The sequence below is a fragment of the Narcine bancroftii genome, chromosome 4 (assembly GCF_036971445.1).
Source record: "Narcine bancroftii isolate sNarBan1 chromosome 4, sNarBan1.hap1, whole genome shotgun sequence".
In the NCBI taxonomy this organism is placed as follows: Eukaryota; Metazoa; Chordata; class Chondrichthyes; order Torpediniformes; family Narcinidae; genus Narcine; species Narcine bancroftii.
In genome coordinates, this window is record NC_091472.1 from 206,363,194 (window position 1) to 206,385,878 (window position 22,685).

The 22,685-nt window shown below is 44.0% G+C and overlaps 1 protein-coding gene across 6 annotated transcripts in view; it reads left to right on the plus strand.

Annotated features, from left to right (window-relative positions):
• Positions 1-22,685, plus strand: part of specc1la (sperm antigen with calponin homology and coiled-coil domains 1-like a) — a 278,924-nt gene that overhangs the window by 85,082 nt on the left and 171,157 nt on the right. For 4 of the 6 annotated variants that reach the window (XM_069933747.1, XM_069933749.1, XM_069933752.1 and 1 more), the window contains 4 exons: positions 7,263-8,884; positions 11,368-11,575; positions 12,767-12,840; positions 16,979-17,181. In XM_069933747.1, coding sequence (XP_069789848.1) covers positions 7,263-8,884; positions 11,368-11,575; positions 12,767-12,840; positions 16,979-17,181 — 2,107 coding nt within the window. The remainder of the gene's footprint in view (positions 1-7,262; positions 8,885-11,367; positions 11,576-12,766; positions 12,841-16,978; positions 17,182-22,685) is intronic. The other 2 variants (XM_069933750.1, XM_069933751.1) reach the window with 1 other exon arrangement.

Sequence of the window (22,685 nt, forward strand, 5' to 3'; positions counted from 1 at the left end):
CTTCTCCCCCTTCCCTCTCAATTCACCCAGCCTTCCCTTCTCTCCTTGTTTGCTGCCATCCCCTCCGTCCCTTCTCTACTTATTACCTGCCTTTGCAACAATGCCTCTCCCCTACTCTTTTATTCAGATGCCTGCTGACATTTTCCCAGACCTTGATGAAGGGCTCAAGCCTGAAATGTCAGTTATGTATTTTTACCTTTGCTATAAAGGACACTATTTGACCTGCTGAGTTTCTCCAGCTTTGAGTTTTTACTTTTTTTTCTGAAGACTTGTCCTTGTTTGAATTAATGCTTGTTCCATCCAGACAAATTCCATAACCCATACATAATTCCTAAATAATCCCCTCAAGGTTCGCTAGGACGTGAGAGAAACACAAAAGCTGCAGCATCTGTAATCTTGAGCAGAGAATTGCTTTGTCAAAGACACACACAAGAGTGCTGGAGGTATTCAGCTGGTGGGACAGCGGTTTTTATGTAACAAAGATGCATAACCTTCCTCAAGGCACAAAATGTTGACCTGCTGAGTTTCTCCAGCACTCTTGTGTATTAAACTTCTTTTCTTTGGCATGGCTTCGCGGACGAAGATTTATGGAGGGGGTAAATGTCAATGTCAGCTGCAGGCTCGTTTGTGGCTGACAAGTCCGACAATCACAGCATCTACAGACTTTCTTGTTTAACTGGTTTGTCAGAGTCTTGACCAAGAGACCCCAAACAATGGCAGACCACTTCTGCCTGTGTTTAACCTGTTGAGTTTCTCCAGCAATTCTTGTTTTAAAAAAAATTATTTATGTTTTTAAAACCACAATTACAATTGTTAATATTAAATTGTAAAAAAAGATACATTTGTGGTATATATATCCCTTAACCCTCCCCACTCCCCCACCACCCCTAAACCCCTAATAAAGAAAAAAGAGAAAGGAGAAAAAAAAAGGAGATCAATAACTGGAACTGAAAATTACCACTGGAACGAGTTATTGAGAGCTCTAAGTTTTCAAACGAATATATTGTAAATATGGGCTCCATACTTAAAAGATTGTAATTCCAGCAATTCTTTGTTCACCAGGATGTCGGCTGGATTAGTGAGCATTCACCATGAAGAAGGGTTAGAAAAACTCGGGATTGTTTTCTCTGTAGCATCGGAAGCTGAGGGGCAAATTATCCGTGGGCGGCAGGTTTAGCGTGCCAGTTAGCATTACACTATTATAGCACCAGCGACCTGAGTCCAAATCCGGTGCGTCTGTAAGAGTCTATACAATCTGCCTGTGTCTGCATGGGGTTTCCTCCCATCCTCCAAATTGTACAGGATTGTAGGTTAATTGGGTGTAAGTGGGTGGCTTGGGTTTAAATGGCTGGAATCGGATTCTACCGTGTTCTAAATAATTTTTTAAAAATTAAATATTATGAGTGGCTGAGATAGGGTTGATGGAAATTTCAAATGCTCAAGGTGAGAGATAGAAAGTTTAAAGGAGATTTACAACAAAAGCTTTTTACACTGAGGGTTAAACAAAATCTGTAGATGTTGTGATTTTAGTGCCTGAAATATGCTACGAAGGAAGGTGGTGAAAGCAGAAACAGCTGCATCGTGCATGGGGCATTTAGACAGGAACATGAACTGACAGGGAATAGAGGGATATAGACCCCATGTGCAGGAGGATGAGATTAGTTTCATTGGGCATCATGGTCAGCACAGATATTGAGGCCTGAAGGGATTACTCCAAGTAGCAACAGGTAGACAGGGTAGTGAAGAAGGCATTTGACATGCTTGCTTTCATGAGGGAAGACATTGAGTACAGAGGTTGGGATGTTAGGTTACGGCTGTAAAAGGTCCCAGCATCACAACTCCAATCGTTTGATTTATGAAGGCCAATGTGCCAAAAGCTCTCTTTACAAACCTATTTACCTGTGGTGCAAATTTCAAGGAATTATATACAGTATCTGTATTCTCAGATCCCTCTGTTCCCTGCTCTCTGCAATGCCATGTATGCCCTACCAAAGTTAGTCCTCCCAAAGTGCAACTTCTCATACTTAACTGATTGGCCAATTTTGGCCAATTTATCCAGCTGGTCTAGATCCTGCTGCAAGTTTTGAAAGCATCCTCGCTGTCAAACTGGACCCCAGTCTTTGTGTCATCTACAAATTTGCTGATCCATTTGACCACATTATCATCCAGATCATTGATATAGATGACAAACAACAAAGGACCAAGCAGACATCTATGTGAGGCACTGCTTCATAAAGACAGGCAGCATCAGTAAGGATCCAGGGGTGAAACATGAAAGTCTGCAGACACTGTGATTATAGTCAAAATACAGAAATGCTGGAGGAATTCAGCCAGTCTTGCAGTGTCCAGAGGAGGTAAAGATATACTACCGACATTTTGGACCTGAGCCCTTCTTCAAGGTATGCGTGAAAAAAGTCAGGCATCTGAATTAAAGGCTGGGGAGGGGGAGGGGGAAGTGTAGACCAATAGACAAAAGGTGTTAATTAGATATGATATGAGGAAAGTTGAGAATTGATTTTAGCTCTATGAAAGCCGACAGAGGAAAAGGGGAAGAGACAGACAGACAGAGCTAGAGGAAAGGAGGCAGGAGAATGAAAATGGGGGGGGGGATTGTTGTCTAATGAAAAAAACGGAGAAGTCAATGTTAATGCCATCCAGTTGGAGAGTGCCCAGACAGAAGATGAAGTGGTGCTCCTCCAATTTGCAGGTGATCTCAGTCTGGCCGTGCATGAGACCATGATCAGACCATATCAGCATGAAAATGCGATGGGGAATTGAAATAAGTGACCACTGGGAGATCCACGGTATTGAAGATAGAGCTGAGGTGCTGAATGAAGTGATCTCCTAGTCTGTGCCCAGTCTCTCTGATGTAGAGAAGACCACAATGGAAGCACTAGATGCGGTAGATGAGCCCTGCAGATGCACAAGGGAAATGTCACTTCACTTGGAAGGACTGTTTGGGACCCCAAATGGTGATGAGGGAAGAGGTATGGGCTCAAATAGAGATTCTCCTGTCTTCACAGGGATAAGGGCAGGGGGGGTGATTGGTGGAGAGGGAGCAGTCCCTGCAGAAGGTGGAGAGGGGAATATGTGTCTGGTGGTGGGATCACGTAGTGGGTGGCAGAAGTGGCAGAACATGGAGGCTGGTGGGGTGGTAGATGAGAGCAAGGGGAGTCCTATCCTTGAGGTAGAGGAGCTCAGGGCAGATATGCAGGTGAGGACCGAGCTGATGATAGTGGAGGTGAAGTTGTGTTGTTTGAAGAAGGAGCACATCTCTAATGTTCTGGCATGGAAGACCTCAACTGGAAGAAGATGTGACAGAGACAGAGGAAATGAGAAGAAGGAATGGAATCCTCACAGGGGACAGGGTGTGGAGGTGTAGTTGAGGTAGTTCTGCAAGGTAGCTGCCATGGCCCCCTCCACCCCCACATGCATAGGAATCCCTCTGTCCTCTCCTGCTACCCCATGAGCCTCTGCATCAAATATATCCTCTTCTGCCATTTCAGCTACCCACTACGTGATTCCATCACAAGACACATATTCCTCTCCCCTCTCCGCCTTCAGAGCGCCTCTCCCCTTGTGACTCGCTTGTCCATGCCTCCCTCCCGATCAATCTCCCCATGACATCTCTGACTGCAGGAGATGCCCCATCTGTGCCCATATCTCGTCCATCACCACCATCCAGGCCCCTAAACAGTTTTTCCAAGTGAAGCCACACTTCATTTGTGAATCTGCAGGGGTCATCTACTGCATCCAAAACTCCCATTGTGGTATCCTCAACACCAGGTAGACTGAACCCAGATTAGGAGATTGCTTTGTTGAGCACCTCAGCTCTGTCAGTTCCCCATTTCATTCCTTTGCCAACATGACTTGATGGTCTCATGCACTGCCAGACTGAAACTACCTAAAAATTGGAGGAAAAGCACCATATCTTTTGTCTGGGCACCCTCCAACCGAATGGCATTAACATTGACTTCTCTGGTTTCTGTTAGACAATGCCCCCACCCCACTATCTTCGACCCCCTCATCTCCTTTACCCCAGCTCTGGCTCTGACTCTCTCTCCCCTTTTCTCCTTCACTCCATTCACAGCCAAAATCAATTTTCTCCTTTTATCATATCCAATTAACACCTTTTGTCTGTTGGTCTGTACTCCTCCCCCTCCCATTCGTCCCCCTTTCTTTTCCCAGTGTTTAAATCAGACACCTGTCTTTTTTACGCATACTTTGGGGAAGGGCTCATATCTTTACCTCCTATGGACTCTGCGAGACTGGCTGAGTTCCTCTAGCATTTGTGTTTTGATCATAAAGGGCCCCCACCATCCTGGTCACAACCTATTCTCTCTGCTATATTTGGGCAGAAGGTGCAGAAGCCTGAAATCAGCACCTCTTGTTTCAAGAAACAAGTTTCTTAACATATCAAGCTCTTGAACCTCCCTTTGTAACACTAAATGGGGACTTTCCTGTCACCACAAAAGAACTGTCTGCACTATTGCAAGTTATTTTTTGGCACTAGGATTACTGTGAACATTTATTTATTCATCTTATATTTTTTATTGTCTCTTTTAATTTAATTCAATTAGTTTATTTACTATGATAGTTTTTATTTCCAAATAGTTGTTCGCCTGCACCAAGAAAGAATTTCAGTACACGTGTACATTGTACAAATGTGTATGGCAGTAAACTCATTATTCATCAGTGACTGATGAGGAGGGGAGATACAAACTTGTCCCTCCTTTTGCAATGCTTTTCCATACAAGTTCTGTACAGAATGTGACCGGCTGGGCCTGAAGGTTTTTGTTGAGGGAATGATGAAATGAGGCACAGGGGGGGCAGCACCAATCTTTTTTGCTGGAGTGTGATTGACAATGGAACATGGTCACTGATTAAGTCATTGAGATCTCTGTTATGAAGCCCACCAGTCAGTGAGCTGGAGAAGGTTTGTGCGGCAGCAGCCTTGTGTCTTTCTTCAGTATAGTCTGCATAATTTGCAGCAATTGTTGGCTTCTGCAATGTGCCAGATGAGGTCAGAGGACAGTCGAACCTTTGGGCTTTGTTCTCTGCCTTTAATTTGAGAACGTTAATCTTCACAACGGTTCTTTCATAGATCAAGGTGTGGACACGAGATTTAAAACACTGGTATAAAATTCCAATGTAAACAGCCACACTTATAGTTCCCAGGAAAGCGATTGCAGCAGCTTCGACTGACTAAGGAGCCAAGCACCATGGAGAGTTAGAGAATGGGGGCAGATTATTTGATGCTCTAATAAGGGCAGATTTCTCATGCAGTCGGTGGTGAATCTTTGTATTTCTCTACCTTGTAGGGCTGTGGAGGCTCAGTATTGAATTCATTCACAACTCATTTCAGGATTGGAAAATAGTGTTCAAGGGAGGAGTAAACACAAAAGTCTGCAGATGCTGTGATTGAAGTAAAAACACAATGCTGGAGAAACTTAGCAGGTCACACAGCGTACTTTCAAGATTTTGCTCATACCAGGATCTTTATCTTTGCTATATGTAGTACGAAGTTTAACCTGTTGAGTTTCTCCAGCATTGTATTTTTACTTCAATCAAAGTAGATATGCCAGTGGTCCTTTTGAATAGCTGACAATTGCCTCTGTGCTTTTACTTCTTTGCATTCCTTGCTGCCTTCAGTATCTTTCAAAACATATGAAAATGCTTTTTACACAGCAAACCACTTCTGAAATGTCACTTTTGCAATGCAGGAAATGTGACTGCAAGTTTAAACAAACAAACTATCATGAACAGAACATTTTTCCTTTACGGGAACTTGCTGTTGCTGGTAAGGCCAGCACTTCGTAGAGTGAAACATGAAAATGCAGAAATGCTGGAGGGAGAACTTGCTACAGCAGTCAAGCACTTTATGCCAATCCTTGAGAACATGGTGTAGAGTTGCTAGGCACTTTTAAGTTGCAGCACCTGGGTAACCCTCCTGGGACCTAGGTGTAATTAGTGGAGCAAAGGTGCTTCCAGCACCTTTTAAGTTGCAGGAGGATGACCTATTAAATCGCCAACCTGGCAATTTAAGGGGGATTCCATCTTCGCAATGACGCGCCACGCACTTACCGGAAGTGACGAATCGAAGTCCAAATAGTGAACAGGAATGGGAATGATCTTCAGATCTGGCTAAGCAACTCTGCTGTGCTGCAGTACAAGCAACTGTTGTCAGGTGAACGATGCAGTCATTGGAGGAGCAGCAGGATGTAAGCACTGAGCATTTCAGTAGATGCAGCCCAGTGATGCACCCATGCAAGCGTTAACATCACTGGAACAACCGGGTTGGCCATTTTTGTTTTCAAGCCACCGGTGGTGATAACCGGTAAGTTTAACTGAGTTCCCTGACAACCTCTGAGGTAGGTCAGGGACCCAGTTGGGTTGACTGGGTTGTACCCTTTCAAGTTGCCTCGTGAGTGGGGTGCTAACTGGGCAAATTGCCTGGTTAATGCTACTTTACACAGCAGCTTGAAAGGCCCTGCTGTCTTGAGCATTTGCAGTCTTTCTTGATAACTTGAGAACTTAAAATGGTCACTAGGTTTCTCATTTTAACACCAATCTGGCACACTCTTTTATGTGTGGAAGACAATATGTCCCTACCATTTTTTGCACTCTTGCTCATTCTCTCCTCTTGAGATGAACTTGCAATCCATAAACTAAGCTAGCAAATCTATACTGCATGATCTCCAAATAACAACCTTTCAAGATTTTGTGTGTGTGTGTGTGTGTGTGTGTGTGTGTGTGTATGTGTATACGCTGTTTGCCTGTCTCTGTGTTATGTGTGTGTGTGTCCACTGTTTGTCTGTCTGTTTGTTATGTCTACGTATGTGTTTACACTATGGACTGAAGTTTGTGCTGGAACAATCGGATGATAAATAAGCTTGAATTATATCCTCTAGAGGCACTGTGACTGCACAGAAACCCTCATATCTCATCTCATCAATCTCTATACAATCTCAGAAGGACTTATTGCTGTACTACTTATTTGCAGTTCAGACCAAGTGCTCATTATATCTGTATAAGATGTATTTTGTATAGTTTCTCCGATTTGCAGATTAACGCCAAGATTTCTAGTATTGTACAATAGTCTCACTCAAGTGACAGCTTTAAGACAATTGCCAGAAAATTTTCAACAACTTTTGTGATGAAACCACAACTGGGTAGAGTGGGAAAATACCTCTAACTAGTAAAATAGATTTTTTGATGTCATTTGTGAAGAATTAAGGGTCTTCTTTATTTTTGTCGTGCAGGTTTGAGTGCTACGTCCAAACGGAATCCAGCTGCTGGAAATAAAGAGATCAATTGTAGCAGAGATAAAACCCGTGAGCGGTCTCGCCAGAGTACGATCAGAAAACCCTCATCTGCCAGCCAGGGAGGTAATGATGTCATTAAACGCTCACATGGCAGGATGGCAACAGAGACTGAGAGTCGAATTAGTAAATCGAAATCCGACGGCCAGATCACTGATAAAGTTGCTCTAGAAGCAAAGGTGAAAGATCTCCTTGCTCTAGCTAAAAATAAGGACATGGAGATTCTGCACCTGAGAAATGAACTTAGAGGTATGCGTAGCCAACTGGGCCTGAGCAGTGATTTGCTGGAAGGAGAGAAGACAGAGGTAAGAGAAGATGCTGTACCTCACCCGTCCAGACATGTAGAGTCGAGTCTCCTCCAACTGGAAGAGCAGAACAGTACAATCCGGGACGAGCTGAACCAGATGAAAAATGAGAACCGAATGCTAAAAGATCGACTGAACGCACTTGGTTTCTCCTTGGAGCAAAAGGTAGACAGTGCAGAGAAACTGTTTGGCTTTCAGTCCTCCAGTCCTGAGGTGGTTGCTGGCAATCAAAGTGATGGCGGCACATTAACCTCATCAGTGGAAGGATCAGCACTAGGTTCTATGGAAGATCTCCTGAGCCAGGACGAGAACACTTTAACTGACAACCGCAGCAATTCCCTTGACAACCTGGACAGTGAATCTAGTGAGGTCTATCAGCCCCTTACCTCAAGCGATGACGCATTAGATGCCCCGTCATCATCTTCCGAATCTGAGGGCGCACCGAGCAGGGAGCGATCGCGGAAAGGGAGTAGTGGGAATGTGAGTGAAGTCTCGGTGGCCTGTTTGACAGAGCGCATTCACCAGATGGAAGAGAACCAACATAGCACAGCAGAGGAGCTACAGGCCACCCTTCAGGAGCTTGCAGACCTGCAACAGATTACTCAGGAGCTGAATGCTGAGAATGAGAGGTTAGGGGAGGAAAAGGCCATTCTTATGGACTCCTTGTGCCAACAAAGCGATAAACTGGAGCACTTCAGCAGACAGAATGAGTATTTTCTTTCTCTGCTGGATGAGCACCACATTTCTTATGTTCTGGACGAAGATGTAAAAAGTGGCCGCTACATGGAGCTGGAGCAGCGATACATGGACCTTGCTGAAAATGCACGTTTTGAGCGTGAGCAGCTCCTCGGAGTGCAGCAACATCTCAGCAACACTCTAAAAATGGCAGAACAGGATAACAAGGATGCTCAAGAACTGATTGGTGCGCTGAAAGAACGGAACCACCAGATGGAGCGGATCATGGACTCTGAGCAAAATGCCAAGACAGCACTTGCCGGAGCGCTGGAAGAATATAAAGTCACTGTTGCAAATGATCAGATTGAGCTGAACAGGTTCAAGGCTCTACTGGAACATGAGAAGCAGAAAGTTGCAGAACTGTATGCTTTCCACAATGCTGGTGACAAGTCAGACTTACAGGAACTGTTGGAGACTACACGACTGGACAAAGAGAAAATTGAGGCTTTGTACAACAACCTCCAGGAGGAACTGGCCCATACTCGTAATGATTCTAATCGACTACAGGATACCTTAGCTAAGGTATAAAGGTTTGATTTGTGAACAAGCATCACTTGTAAGGGAAGCAAAAGTGCTTGTACAAATGTTTTCTGGTCTTAAGAATGATATATTGAATATTGGGTGGTGCAGTTAGTGCAGCAGTTAGCACAATGCTGTTACAGCGCCAGCGACCTGGATTCGTATCTGTCACTGTCTTTAAGGAGTTTGTATGTTCTCGTGTCTGCGTGGGTTTTCCCCCGGCTTCCTCCCACCCTCCAAAACGGACGGGGTTGTAGGTTAATTGGGTGTAGTTGGGCTTTAAATGGGTTTAAGTAGCCAGAATAGGCTTCTGCCATGCTGTAAATATTTTTTTTAAATTAAGTACTTAAATGTGCTACCTGTTGACTTGTTAGAACATATATATTTGGTTTGAAGCTAATAAAATTCTTATCAGTTAGCATTCAGTGTAAACAATTCTTACCTGAAATGCTTACATTTGAGTTGTGCATTGTTTTAGCTCAGGTAAGGTTCAATCTCCACCTCATCGTGTGCAGAAACCTTCCCTCTCAGTGCGATCACATCTTTCCTGTAACATGATGTCCTGAATTGTACTCAGTACTCTCGCTGTAGCCTAGCTCCTGTTCTTGCATAGGTTCTCTGCTCTTATAATCTGGCTTTCTCATCCATCTAATAATGGAAAGAATCAAACTCATTTCCCTCCACACTGCTTTCCAACCTGCTAAGATACCTGAGGAAGACTGCAGTGGAGAGTTAGACACCCAGAGGAGTTATCATCAATTTCCTGCTTTTGGCACATAGTTGGAGCAATTACTGGACTTCAGCCCTGTGCTTGGGACACCCCGGCTTCTGTCCAGTGGTGGTGGGGTTGGGGGGGGATTTCTATTGGCTTTTAAATTAAAGATTGGGCCCATTACTTTTTTATAGCCAGAGACCAAGATCAATATTTTTCCTTGGAAGCCTAGCTTTTTTAACTTCACTAAATTGAATAATTTGAATCGTACCATACAAATGAAAAGCTCCCAACCTTCCCATTTTTGCTGTTTGAGTGACGATCCCATTCTCCTGCTTCTTAATCATAACTTTTCAGATTCTTTCTCCCTTCAAATATTTCTACAATTCATGTATTGGAATTGTTACTGAATCTGCTCATCTGCACTTTCAGGAGATGTACTTCAGATCACAATAACTGACTGTTGGAAAACACTTCATCTTCAATGTGTGATTCCCAACAAACCCTGGAAACAGTTTCTTCTCCTACTCCATCAGAGTAGACTTGTTCACTTCTCAGTTAAATCGGTTTGAGCCTCAGAAAGACAATTCCAATTCTTTAAAACCTTTTCTCCAAATAATGAAAACCTCTGTCCACTGCCTTGCCATTGCCGTGTATCTTCCTGACTCCTTATCCAAGACCCAAAATGCAGTGTCAGAAATACCCCAGCTGCAGCCTAGCCAAGGATTTACAGAGGCATATCCTAACTTGACAACTCAAGAACAGAAGCTTAGAATCAGAATTTATTGTCATGAACAAAATTCACTGTTTTGTGGAAGCGTCACAGGTGCAAAATTACTATCATTTACATTAAAAAATAAATTTGTGTAAAAGAAGTGAAAGTGAGGTAGTGTCTATGCTTCATTGTCCATTCATAAATCTGATGGCCGAGGGCAGCTGATTGTTAAATCATGGTTCATTTTATCTCCATCCACCCACAATGGCAGTAGGCAAAGAAAAACCCTGCTTTAAAATGAGTTTAGTCAGAACCTACTCCTTTCAATAGGAGAGAGTTCAGCACTCAGTAGCATCTTCTGCAGGAAGGTGCAAGGCCCTGCTCATCTCTTGGATGATCCAGCTCTATCTAGTATGTGCTTATGTACTCAGCATTGAGATTTCCAAGCAGAAAGCACAACTATTTTTCCCAGCAATTCCTTTTAAAGTCCTAAAATGCTGAATGAAATGGAATGCCTACCTGTGTTTCATTCTGCCTTTTCAACGGACCCTTGGATTCTTGCTTATGCTTTGTGCACATTTTTACACCATCAAGCATATCTCCAAGCATGTAGCAAGCCTGCATTTTGAATAGAGTTCATTGTCGAAATTTTTTTTAGGAATAATATTGAAGTTGTTGACAATGAAGAAAATGCAGCATGTGCATCTTTCATAGCTTCACGCAGAAATAATTGGTTTGTGTAGTTGCTGGTGTAACTGCTAATTCGCACATAAGCTTTCACACAGACGTGTTTTAACAGTCAGGTAACTAATTTTCACAAGGTTAGTTGAAAGATGATTCTGCTTTGGCACGTGTTTGACCTGTTATGGTTAAACTTGTGGAGTTTCAAGGCCACTGTTTAAGGCATGTTGCCTCCTTCTTCTGGAAGATGGATTATGTAGCTCCTTCTGGTCTTCCTTTTGCACCTTTTTTAAAAACCACAAACTCCAGTTGCATTCATCACTCAATGTGACATTTCCCCATGTTGCATCTTTGATAGTTTCTAGGCTGTTGTTTTAGGTTGAAGGCGAATACAGAATCTTCCAGGAAGAAGCTAAAAAACAGATAGATGAACTTAGCCTGAATGTTGAAAAACAGCGAGCAGAACTGGAGGAAAAGGAAACTGAGATTAATGACATGAAGGAGACCATTTTTGAACTTGAAGATGAAGTGGAACAGCATCGGACAGTCAAACTCCATGACAACCTCATCATTTCAGACTTGGAAAGTAAGTACAGTTTTTCTCTTTTTTTCAGAAGGCTGGTTGACATTGAAATTGGCATGTATAAATATTCTCTTTATAGTCTCTCTTTCTCTCTCTATCCCCCTCTCCACCAACCCCCCCTCCCCCCACCACCTCAAAGTTACCTTGATCTCTCGTTGGGTTGTCTTGATCCCTCTCACCATGTGCCCTTAATTTCTCTTTCTCTCTCCCTAACTGCTTTATCCCTGCATTCTCTCTATCTACCCCCACTCTCTCTGTTATCCCTCTTACCACTTCTCTGTCTCTCTCCCTCCATACTCTCTCTTTCTGCTTCCTTCCCATTAAGTTGTTCTTTCTGCCCCTCCCCTCCCTTCTCCTAGCCCCCGCAAGTGTGATTGCAGTCCCCAACATCCCCAGCCCCCTCATGGACCCAGTCAGGGTACATCATAGCTCAGTGCCTTGCCCTGTTAAATCCTATTTCTTCTGATTTCCAACTACCCCCTTGATGTCCTCCTCTATTCCCGGCAAACTCTCCCAACATACTACTTTTCATGCGTAAGTACATGTACAACTGCTGCTGTGAGCCTAACGGACAATAGCAGAACTGTGACGGAAATGCAAACACACAGCTTAACTTTTAACTCCTCTTCAGGCAAGGGTGTCCTAACTTCATAAATTATTTTTGTGACTTCCAGTTTGGTGTCTCTGTAATGTCAATTTAGTATACCAAAATGCCTAAACTCTAATTTCAAGCTAAAAGTGGGGCTTTCAGAATGCTTGTTTCACCAGTTGTGTGCTCAGGGGATTGACAAGACTTAAAATGGGCCTTGTTCATCGGTACATAGTGAGAGTGTGCTTTAGTGAGTTTCAACCATCGACAATGTTCTTCTATTTGGCAATGATTGCAGATGTGCTCATAATCAAAGAGTTGGACTTGTGCCTGCAAGCAGTGTTCACTGGGGTGGGGGGGGGGGTGGGGTGGTGTTGAGTTCCTTGTGTGTACTGTGAAGAATTATGAACACTGGAGCAGTTTCCTTGGATGAATAAATAGTATTCTGAGGGTGTCTGAGATTCCTGAATATTTTGTGAATACATGTGCATGAAGTCTAGTATTGTGTGAACTAGTGGTAATTCTGGCATCATGGATGCTATTAGATGATAGAATGATTGGGGATTTCTTAAATAGATTCTCACTATGAACCTTACTATCCATAGACTCTGTTAAGAAGCTTCAAGACCAGAAGCATGACATGGATCGGGAGACCAAAATCCTTAACCGGAGGCTCAGGGTTGGTTTCTTTTTAATCTATTTTTAATTTTTTTAAAAATTGAGACATACAACACAGTAACAGGCATTTCGGCCCACAAGTCTGTGCTGTGCAATTACACCCAATTAACCTACCGCCCCCAGTATGTTTCAGTGGGAGGAAACCGGAGATCCCGGGGAAAACGCAAGCAGACACGGGGAGAACACACAAACTCCTTACAGATAGCGCGGGATTCAAACCGCGGTCCTGATCGCTGACATGGCGCTAACCGCTTTGCCAATCATGCCAACCTTCTCTCAAAATGAAGATTGCATTTCAGTCCTCACAAAACTTCAACTGTACTTGTTTGCCTAGAAATTTGATAGCTGCAGCCCTTTGGAAATTGAACAGGGGCACATCTGGGTGTAAGTCACTCCTCGATCATGATATGATTTCCTTGTTGGGGATCATGGTTGAGCTCGGGCTGAAGGTGCACAGGACAATGCTCCTTTTAGAGAGAAAATCTCTGTCTTTTGGGTTCTAGTTGTTGTTTAGCAAGCAGATAATACTCAGAACATTTTGTTTGTTGCTGCTCCAATTATGCTCTTCCTCTTTGAATCAGGATCATCTCTAGTGTGCCAGTAATGGTTAGAATGAGATATGTGCAAGGCCATGATGTTACCGATGCTGATGGTGAATATTTGTGGGACTGTTAGCTGTCAACAATTCCTCATGGAATATCCAATTTGAGGTTTCTCTCAACCTATCCATTAGCACACATGCTACATATCACAACAGAGCCGCCCTTGGTCTGAAGATGGGACATTGTCTAGTCAAGAAGGTCCACTCTTTATCACACTTGCATGCTTGGATCATGGAGCAACCCATTGTTAGGCATTCCATCAGCATGTATAGAGCCATTGTCATACCCACGCTCCTGTTCGGCTCCGAATCATGGGTCCTCTACCGGCATCACCTACGGCTCCTAGAACGCTTCCATCAGCGCTGTCTCCACTCCATCCTCAACATTCATGTGAATGACTTCATCACCAACATCGAAGTACTCGAGCTGGCAGAGTCCGCAAGCATCGAATCCACGCTGCTGAAGACCCAACTGCGCTGGGTGGGTCACGTCTCCAGAATGGAGGACCATCGCCTTCCCAAGATCGTGTTATATGGCGAGCTCTCCACTGCTACCGAGACAGAGGTGCACCAAAGAAGAGGTACAAGGACTGCTGAAAGAAATCTCTTGGTTCCTGCCACATTGACCACCACCAATGGGCTGATATCGCCTCCAACCGTGCATCTTGGCGCCTCACAGTTCGGCGGGCTGCAACCTCCTTTGAAGAAGACTGCAGAGCCCACCTCATTGACAAAAGACAAAGGAGGAAAAACCCAACCCCAACCAACCAATTTTCCCTTGCAACCGCTGCAACCATGCCTGCCTGTCCCGCATCGGACTTGTCAGTCACCAATGAGCCTGCAGCAGACGTGGACATAGCCCTCCATAAATCTTCATCTGCAAAGCCAAGCCAAAGAAGAAAAGAATCGCACTCAGGGAACACCTGGGTGATTTTTATCCTTCTTCTGACTCGACAATATAATTCCCTGATGAGGTCGTGAAGGATCTCTGATGTTGCAGGATCCATCATTTGCCTATTACATTCCATGGATGCTGCACGACCTGCTGAGTTCCTTGATAATTTGAGTACAGTATAGATTGAGAGAAGAATATGTGGGGCAGCATAGCAGTGCTGATGGAAAATATGCTACCTCACCCCTCCAGCATCCCAGATTGGGTCAGGAAGAAAAGTAGCTGATACATCCTGATTTTCAGAAAGCCCTTGTGCTAAGCCTGACTTTGGTGTTGATCCCTCTTTTCCCTTTCACTCAATCATCTCTTATTCAAAGTACAAGTCCCAGAATTCAGGATTTTGCACTCCTCTCCTACCTCAATCTGATTCAAACTGAGGGCTGCAATGTTTCACTCCCATCCCTATATCCAATGAGTTCCTGCAAAGGCTAGGGAAAGTTCATCCCCCCCACCCCTCTCCATTCTCACTACAGAGGATGTATTGAGAGCATCCTGTGCAATAACATCACTGCCTGGTTTGGAAGCTGTACCACCTTGGACTGCAAGACCCTGCAGAGGATAGTGAAGTCAGTGAAAAAGCTCTCTTCCTACCTTGACGGAGATCGTCAACACTCGATGCAGAAGAAAGGCAATAAACATTATGAAGGGCCCCATGCACCCCTCACAAAAACCCCTTCTGCCGTCTGGTAGGAGGAACTGTGCGTAGCCCTCAGGACCTCACGTCCAGATTGAGCAACAGTTTTCTCCCCCAAGCCATCAGGCTCCTGAATTCCCAGAACATGTGTGGATAGTGTACGGTGGACTTTTACTATATATATCTTAATATTTTAACTTCTATTCTAACTTATATTTATGTAAATCTGCCTGGACCTGGAGAAACGTGCAATGCATGGCTTGAATGACAAATAAAGGTGACTTGACTTGATTAGCCACACATGAAAACCTGAAGTGTACCAGGAATTGTGCAGTGGAATTTTCAGATTAACACAGAATGACTGGACAAAATCAGGAAACTGTGTGTTTGAAGTTGCAAGGAAGGGGAAGTGATGCAGAGAACAAAAGGGATGTTTGCAGAAGGGAGGAGATGAGGGAATCTGAATAAATGAGAACAAAAGAGAGAGAGAGAGAAAACAAAGTCCTAGGACCATGAGATACAAAATTTTACAGGTGCTGAAAATCTGAAATTGCAAACATTCAGCATCAGTTGATATAAAAAACTTGGGCCACCATGTAATGATCTTGAATCAGAGCAGATTAGTATTGACATTAACTGTTCTTCTCTGACACCCTGACTGCTTTCATTTCCCAGTTTTTACACCTCAAGGCAAATCAACAATGATTAACAATGCTTCATAATGCCAACTCAGATCCCACCAATATTGTCTGTGTCATTTAGGTTCCCTTGGGTCTCTCCCCCCCCCCACCCCCCAATGCTAGCTCTCCCTCAATGAAAAGTTCATTTTGAGTCAAGGATATTTAGAGAAAAGTTCTTACAGTTGATGATCCTTGCCTGTTCAATGTTATGTTTTCTACAGTCCGATGAATCATAGATGGGGTTGGGGGGTGGCTGCTGAGTGCTTGCACTAGAGAGGATGCAGAGAAGATTCACAAGAATGGTCAGGACTACAAAACGTGAGCTATGAAGAAAATATATTTTTCTATGGCATAGAGGATGCTGAGTGGAGAAGTGTCTAAAATGATGGGGGAAGGAAAAGTGGAGTAAATGAAATGAGAAGGTGGTGTTACACAGGTTACCTGACCTCTAGCAGGAAGCAGATCAGAAGTCAACTCACCTGCCAATCCAGGTTAGATCCACTCACAGGAGAAGCTGCCACTACACCTCAGGTCACGTGGGCACACTTGAGCTATCCCCACCCCAACCCTGCCCTCCCCAAGCTGGCTGTAGTAAAAAGCCCACCATGTGGACCAACTTGATCTCTGTTCCCCTGAGACGATCCCTGAGCTCCACTCCAGGTTGTGAGCTGTGGGCGACGCTGGAAGATTTATTGTGCGGGGTCCCACCAAGGTTACGAGCTGTGAGTGATGCTGGAGAACCAGTTGTGAGGTGTATGCCAGTAAAGGGTGGAGGCTATCGTGGCATACACCCAGGAGAGACTGTTGTGTCTTACCCATTCTAAATTGTAGCTAGACTTGTGTTCCTTTGCTATCAGGTGTGCTGTGCCTGTTTGCTGTAGAGGGGCTAGTGGGTACTGTTTGTTTAACCCCTGCTTCGGGAGTAGCGATTACTGGTGCTTTTTAGGGAGATGCAATTATCAAGGATTAACCAGCATCCAATGTGAATGATTTGTATGTTATCACTTTGAATGTGTGAGTGTGTTCCCTGTTGAGAATTTCCCCTTGTCTAAATAAAAGATTATAGTTTACTACCCCCATTTGTCCAGGACTTACTGCTTCTTGAACCCTACGAATTTGTTCTCACCATCACGTGTGGGTAATGTTTGATGTTTAATAATCTGTGCGTGGGAATGTATTTGATAGAGTTGGTGTTTACTCAGGGTCATTTGGCATTATTAAGAGAGACAAAGGTAGATTTGCTTTTATTTAAAACAATTTGTTTTTGAACAGGAGGAGTCAGCTGAATGGCGGCAGTTTCAAGCTGACCTTCAGACAGCTGTTGTCATTGCGAATGACATTAAATCTGAAGCACAAGAGGAGATCAGTGATCTCAGGCGCAGACTCCAAGAGTCGATGGAGAAGAGCGAGAAGCTCAGCAAGGAACTAGAGGAAGTGAAGGCACGCAAGTACGTGGGATGTTGTGATGTGATTTGGTACGTGGTGCATTAGCTGGAACTGCATTTCAGTCTGGGGGAAATACAGTGTGTCACTGGGTGCAATTCAATATTTTTTCATAACATGAGACTTGGGAAGGGATTTCCAGAGGTTGTGGGAGAAAAGGGTCTATCTAGATCTACTAAGTTATGGATTTGTGAATTTAGCAGCCAATCTAAGGAGACTTTTGGAATGGTTTTTGGAACATGAACATGGGGAAAACTCATCATTAAAGTATCATCCATGGAGCATAATAGGGCCTTCCTGATGAAGTGATGAGGCTAAAAACATTGACTGCCTATTACTTTCCATGAATGCTGCACGACCTGCTGAGTTCCTCGATAATTTGAGTACAGTATAGATTGAGAAAAGAATATGTGGGGCAGCATAGCAGTGCCGATGGAAGATATGCCAACTCACCCCTCCAGCATTCCAGGTTGGGTCAGGAAGGAAAGTAGCTGATATATCCTGATTTTCAGAAAGCCCTTGTGGTGGGGAGCTTGGACATGGTGCACCGCCAGAGAGCTTGTCAATAAGAATTGAGGGACTGCTTAGAATGACACCTACAACAATGGAATACAGTTGGTGGAGGCCAATCCTCAAAGCTGTTTTGGAGGTTATCGTCCGAGGACAACAATATTTAGATAATTTCCTGCAGTGTGAAGTATGAAATGGGGAAGTTGACTGATTACAGCTCCATTCAATAATGATATAGTCTGTGCCCACACCCAGTGAAACAAAATAGTATTTAAAGACTGAGCAATCAGAGAAGCTGGAGGGGCTCAGTGGGTCACGCAGTGTCTAGGGAGAGAAATGGTCCGTCAGCGTTTCAACATCCAGTCTCGACAAAAGTTCCTGACCCAAAACATTGATGCACCATTTCTAACCAGGGTTGCTGCCTGACGCACTGAGCCCCTCCCTATTCTGGTACTTTTCTTATGACTTTGTTTCCATATTTAAACACTATTGGTATGTGGCAAGTAACGTTCACACCACGCAGTTGCAAACAAGGGACCATCCCTGCCTGCTTGCCATTGAAATTCAAAGGGATTGCTGGGTCAAGTCCTCAATCACCAAGGTCATCACTATTGACCAGAAATGTAGCAGGTCCAATGGCATTAATATGTGGTTCTGAAAATGGGTGATCTTTGGGGCAGCATAGTTGGTTAATGCAACACCTGCGATCGGAACCGGGGTTCGAGTTTGTACATTCTCCCCGTGTCTGCGTGGGGTTTCCCCAGAGGTTCGAGTTTCCTCCCACTGTTCAAAACGTACTGGGGTGAGGGTTAATGGGGTGTAAATTGGGTGGAATGGGCTCATGGGCTGAAATGGCCTGTTACCATGCTGTATGCCTAAATTTAATTTTTTTAATTGACATTCATCCTCTAGCTTCCTAAAGCTTTTTCACTGTCACCACATAAATGTAGCATACCATAAACCACACCAGACAATGACTTTGTCCTTCATATTGTATTAAGAAATAGGTAAAAGGCAAAGTTGCTAATGCATAACTCTTTAATATTTTAATTATTTTAGCTAGCTTTGCAATATTCATTAATTATAATCGCTCTAGATGAACCTGGCCAGTGTCTTCAAGTCAGAGACTTGAGACCAGCTGCAAATTGATCTTCTTCAGAGTTATTACTATTGATCGTCAAACAAAGCTAATTTTTTTAAACATTTTCTTTTTAAACTTTCTGGATATAGCTTTGATCTTACAGACAAATAAATGGCCACAAGCCGACTCTCATATGTATGCCTGTTTCTCTTTTGCAAATTCTTGTGGGGTCTCAGAATCACTTTAGCCACCTGGAGCATCAAAATTTAGACTTGTATTTTGTATCATATTATCCCCGGAACACTGTATCTCAAAACTGCCATTTATCTCAGTGTCGGGGATGGGGGTGAAAACATTCACAGTGTTGTAAAGCTGCTAATTACTGCAACTATCTTCCCACCCTGACACTAAGCAGGTGTCAAAATATCAGTTGTGACCTGACTTCACATTGTCCTTTCACCTTTGTACTGACCAAATCTCCCTTTCATACAGCAGCTGGAAGGCACTATGTGATAATCAACAGAACATATCCTTGTGAACTGATTTGGTCCACTGCAGCAACATTAGTGGATAAACCTCCTTGACCTCATCTTCACCATGATCAGTATACTGTCCTTGAAGGGACTAAATTTCAGCTTCATGTCAAGAGCCCCTTCCATTGTCATCATGGTGACTGGAATCTGGCAATTCAGAACTTGGCATACATGGGAGGTGCTGTGGACTATCAGTGCCATAGATGGTGCTCCTCTTGATAAAGCATATCGCTCACTTTATCATTGTTCTGAAGTTGGGGAATCAACTCAAATCCAGCAGGGAGTATAGAAGGACATACTGGAAGCAGCAACTGCTGTATCTGCATGGGATCCAGCAGGGGATCCTGTCCATGCTAAGCAGCCAATTTCTCATTCCTGCAGTCAGTGGTTCCCACTTGTTTCAAGAAGGGCCAGGGTGAGCTATCGCCCATAGCACTCATACCTCTTGTGATGGAATGCTTTGAGAAGTTGGCCATAGCCAGGATTAACTTGCTCCAAAGTAAAGAGCTGGGGCCACTGAATTCCACTTACCATTACAATCAGCAGATGAATTTTCACTGGCTCCCGCCCTCAGCTCTGGATCACCAAGCCTACAGCAACTCATGCATCAGGCTACTCCTCAACAACTACAGCTCATCATAGTCTCAGTACTGGTCAATAAGCTCGATTACCTGGGCAACCCCCTCTACAATTGGAATCTCGACTTCCTCTTTGTCAGACCACAACTAGTACAAATTGAAAACAATGTCTCCTCCTCACTAACAATCAACACTGGCACACCTCATTAGTCCATTGCTCTACTCGCTGGGCACCTGTGACAATTCAAATGCCATCTACAAATTTACCAATGACATCAGCAAACCAAGGAGCTGATTGTGGACTTCAGGAAGGGGAAATCAGGAGAACATGAACCAGTCCTCATCAAGGGGTCAGCAGTGGAGAGGTAAAGAAATTCAAAATCCTGGATATCAACATCTCTGAGGATCTGTCCTGGGGCCTCCATTGTCAAAGCAATTACGAAGATGGCTCGCCAGCAGCTTGACTTAGTGAGGAGTTTGAGGAGGTGTGATACGTCACAAAGACTTGCACAATTTTACAGATGGTCTCTGGAGAGCATTCTGGCTGGTTCTTTCAGGATTTGGAATGGAGGTGCCAATGCACAGGACAAGAAAAAAATCTCTGGAGAATTGTGAACTTGGCCAGTGCCATAACTCTCCACTCCATCGAGGACATCCACAAGAGGCAGTGTCTTAAGAAAGCAGCCTCCATCCTCAAGGACCCCCAGCACCCAGACCATGGCCGCTTCACTCTAATGTCATCAGGAAAGAAGTACAGGAGTTTGAAGACGAACACCCAGCACGCATGGACTGCTTCTTCCCCTCTGCCATTAGATTTTTGAATGGATGACAAACCACAGTCACTACCACGTTTTCTGTTATTTTTCCACTAATGTATTTATTTTCAAATATAAATTTTATAGTAATATTTGCACTGTAAGGTGCAGCAAAACAACAAATTTTGTGACAGGTTCATGACAATAAATTTTGATTCTGATTTAAAGCTGTTGAGCTATGGTCCATATGCCTCCTATGATGGTTCTTCTGCTAGTGGGACAGGTCATACCCAGTAACCACAATGAATGTTTGCGAGATATTAGATATGTGGTATTATTCTGTGGGTGCGAGTGTCATTTTGTTAGTTAGGATGGCAGTCATTAACTGTTCAAGATTTTGCAAGTTCAACTAGGAGCAGGTTTGTCACTCTCAAACCCAATTAGATCACCTCTGAGTGTTTCATCCAGTTTTATCCTTGTGCTTTAACATTTTTAGTTTGATGCAATTGAATGTTGTGCAGAGGTGAGCAATCCCTCTACCATTGGATCAGGTCAAGACTCACAATCTTACACATGTTTTTGGGGGCATTTACACCATTAATGGGAGGAGGAGGACATTCCAGAAACATTGCTGTCCACAACTATGTCAGTGCTCACTATGAGAGGGCAAAATGCAAGGCTGAAGCACCTTGTTGAATGCAACAATGTTCAGAGCAGATCAATCTTGGCTTCCTTGTTAGAGCCTCACTTCATCAGATCAGATCCAGCTCCAACAGTGTCATCAGGTTTGTAGATGACATAACAGTAGTTGGCCTCATCGGCAACAGCGATGAGTCACACTACAGAGAAGAGGAGAAAGTTCTCATGAAATGATGCAAGAGTAACAACCTGAGTCTCATCATGGAGAAGGCAAAGGAGATGATCATGGACTTCAGGAGGACCAGGAATGGCCACCTTCTACTACACATCACAGTTCTGTAGTGGAGAGCACCAGGTTCCTTGGACTAGTGACTTATCATGGACATTCAACATCTTCTCATGTCAGGAAGATGCAATAGCAACTACACTTGTTGAGAAGACTAAGCGGGTAAGGCTACCGGCCACCATTATGTCATTCTTCTAGAGGGCTCTAGCTAGAGCTTCCTGGCTGGATGCATCACAGAGTGGTACAGTTGCTGCAGAGAAATGGATCGGAGGTCATTCCACAGGGCCAAAAGAGTGGCAGAGAGGATCACTGGAGTCTCTATCACCCCAACATTGATGTGATCTACCGAGATTGTTGTCTGAAGAGAGCACACAAAATCATTGAGGATCCCTTCCACCCTGCACACAGCATCTTTCAAGCTGCTCTTGTCAGGGAAGAGGTACAGGAGGATCAGAGCTAGCAGCACCAGGCAGTGAGAATCCTGAATGTCCAAAGGGACTGCTCACACTAACCACCCGAGACTCTCATATTCATGAAACAACATTTATTTATTTGTATATACAAGTACTTGTCCTGCATATGCATTGTTTATCTGTCTGTGTGTCAGATGACGATAAACATGGCTTGACCATCACAGAAGCCAGTCAACAGTAGGGATAGCAGCCTGTTCCTCTTGTCTGATGTGGAAAATCAGGGAAGCCACTGATGACTTCACCTGCAAGAATTGCATCTGGCTGCAGCTCCTAAAAGACCATGTTAGAGAACTGTAACTGGAACTAATTTGGGAGGCAGAGAAAACAATAGGTAGGAGTAATGGAGAGGCAGTTACACCAAAGAGGCAGGTAAGTGGGTGACTATCAAAATATGGTTTAAATAGTAAGCACAGGATATTGTTGAGGGGTGGGGGGCGGGGGCGGGGGCGGGGGCGGGTGACCTATCAGGGAAAAGCCTCAGCAGTCAGGTCTCTGGAACTGAACCTTCGGCTCAGAAGGGGAAAAAAAGCAAGCTGTTGTGATAGGGATTCAATAGTTAGGGAAGTCGATAAGAAGTTCCATGGACGAGATTTAGACTCCTGGGTGGTATGTTGCCTCCAATGTGCCAGGGCCAGAGATATCTCGGACAAGCACACGGCATTCTCAAGCGGGAGGGTGAGC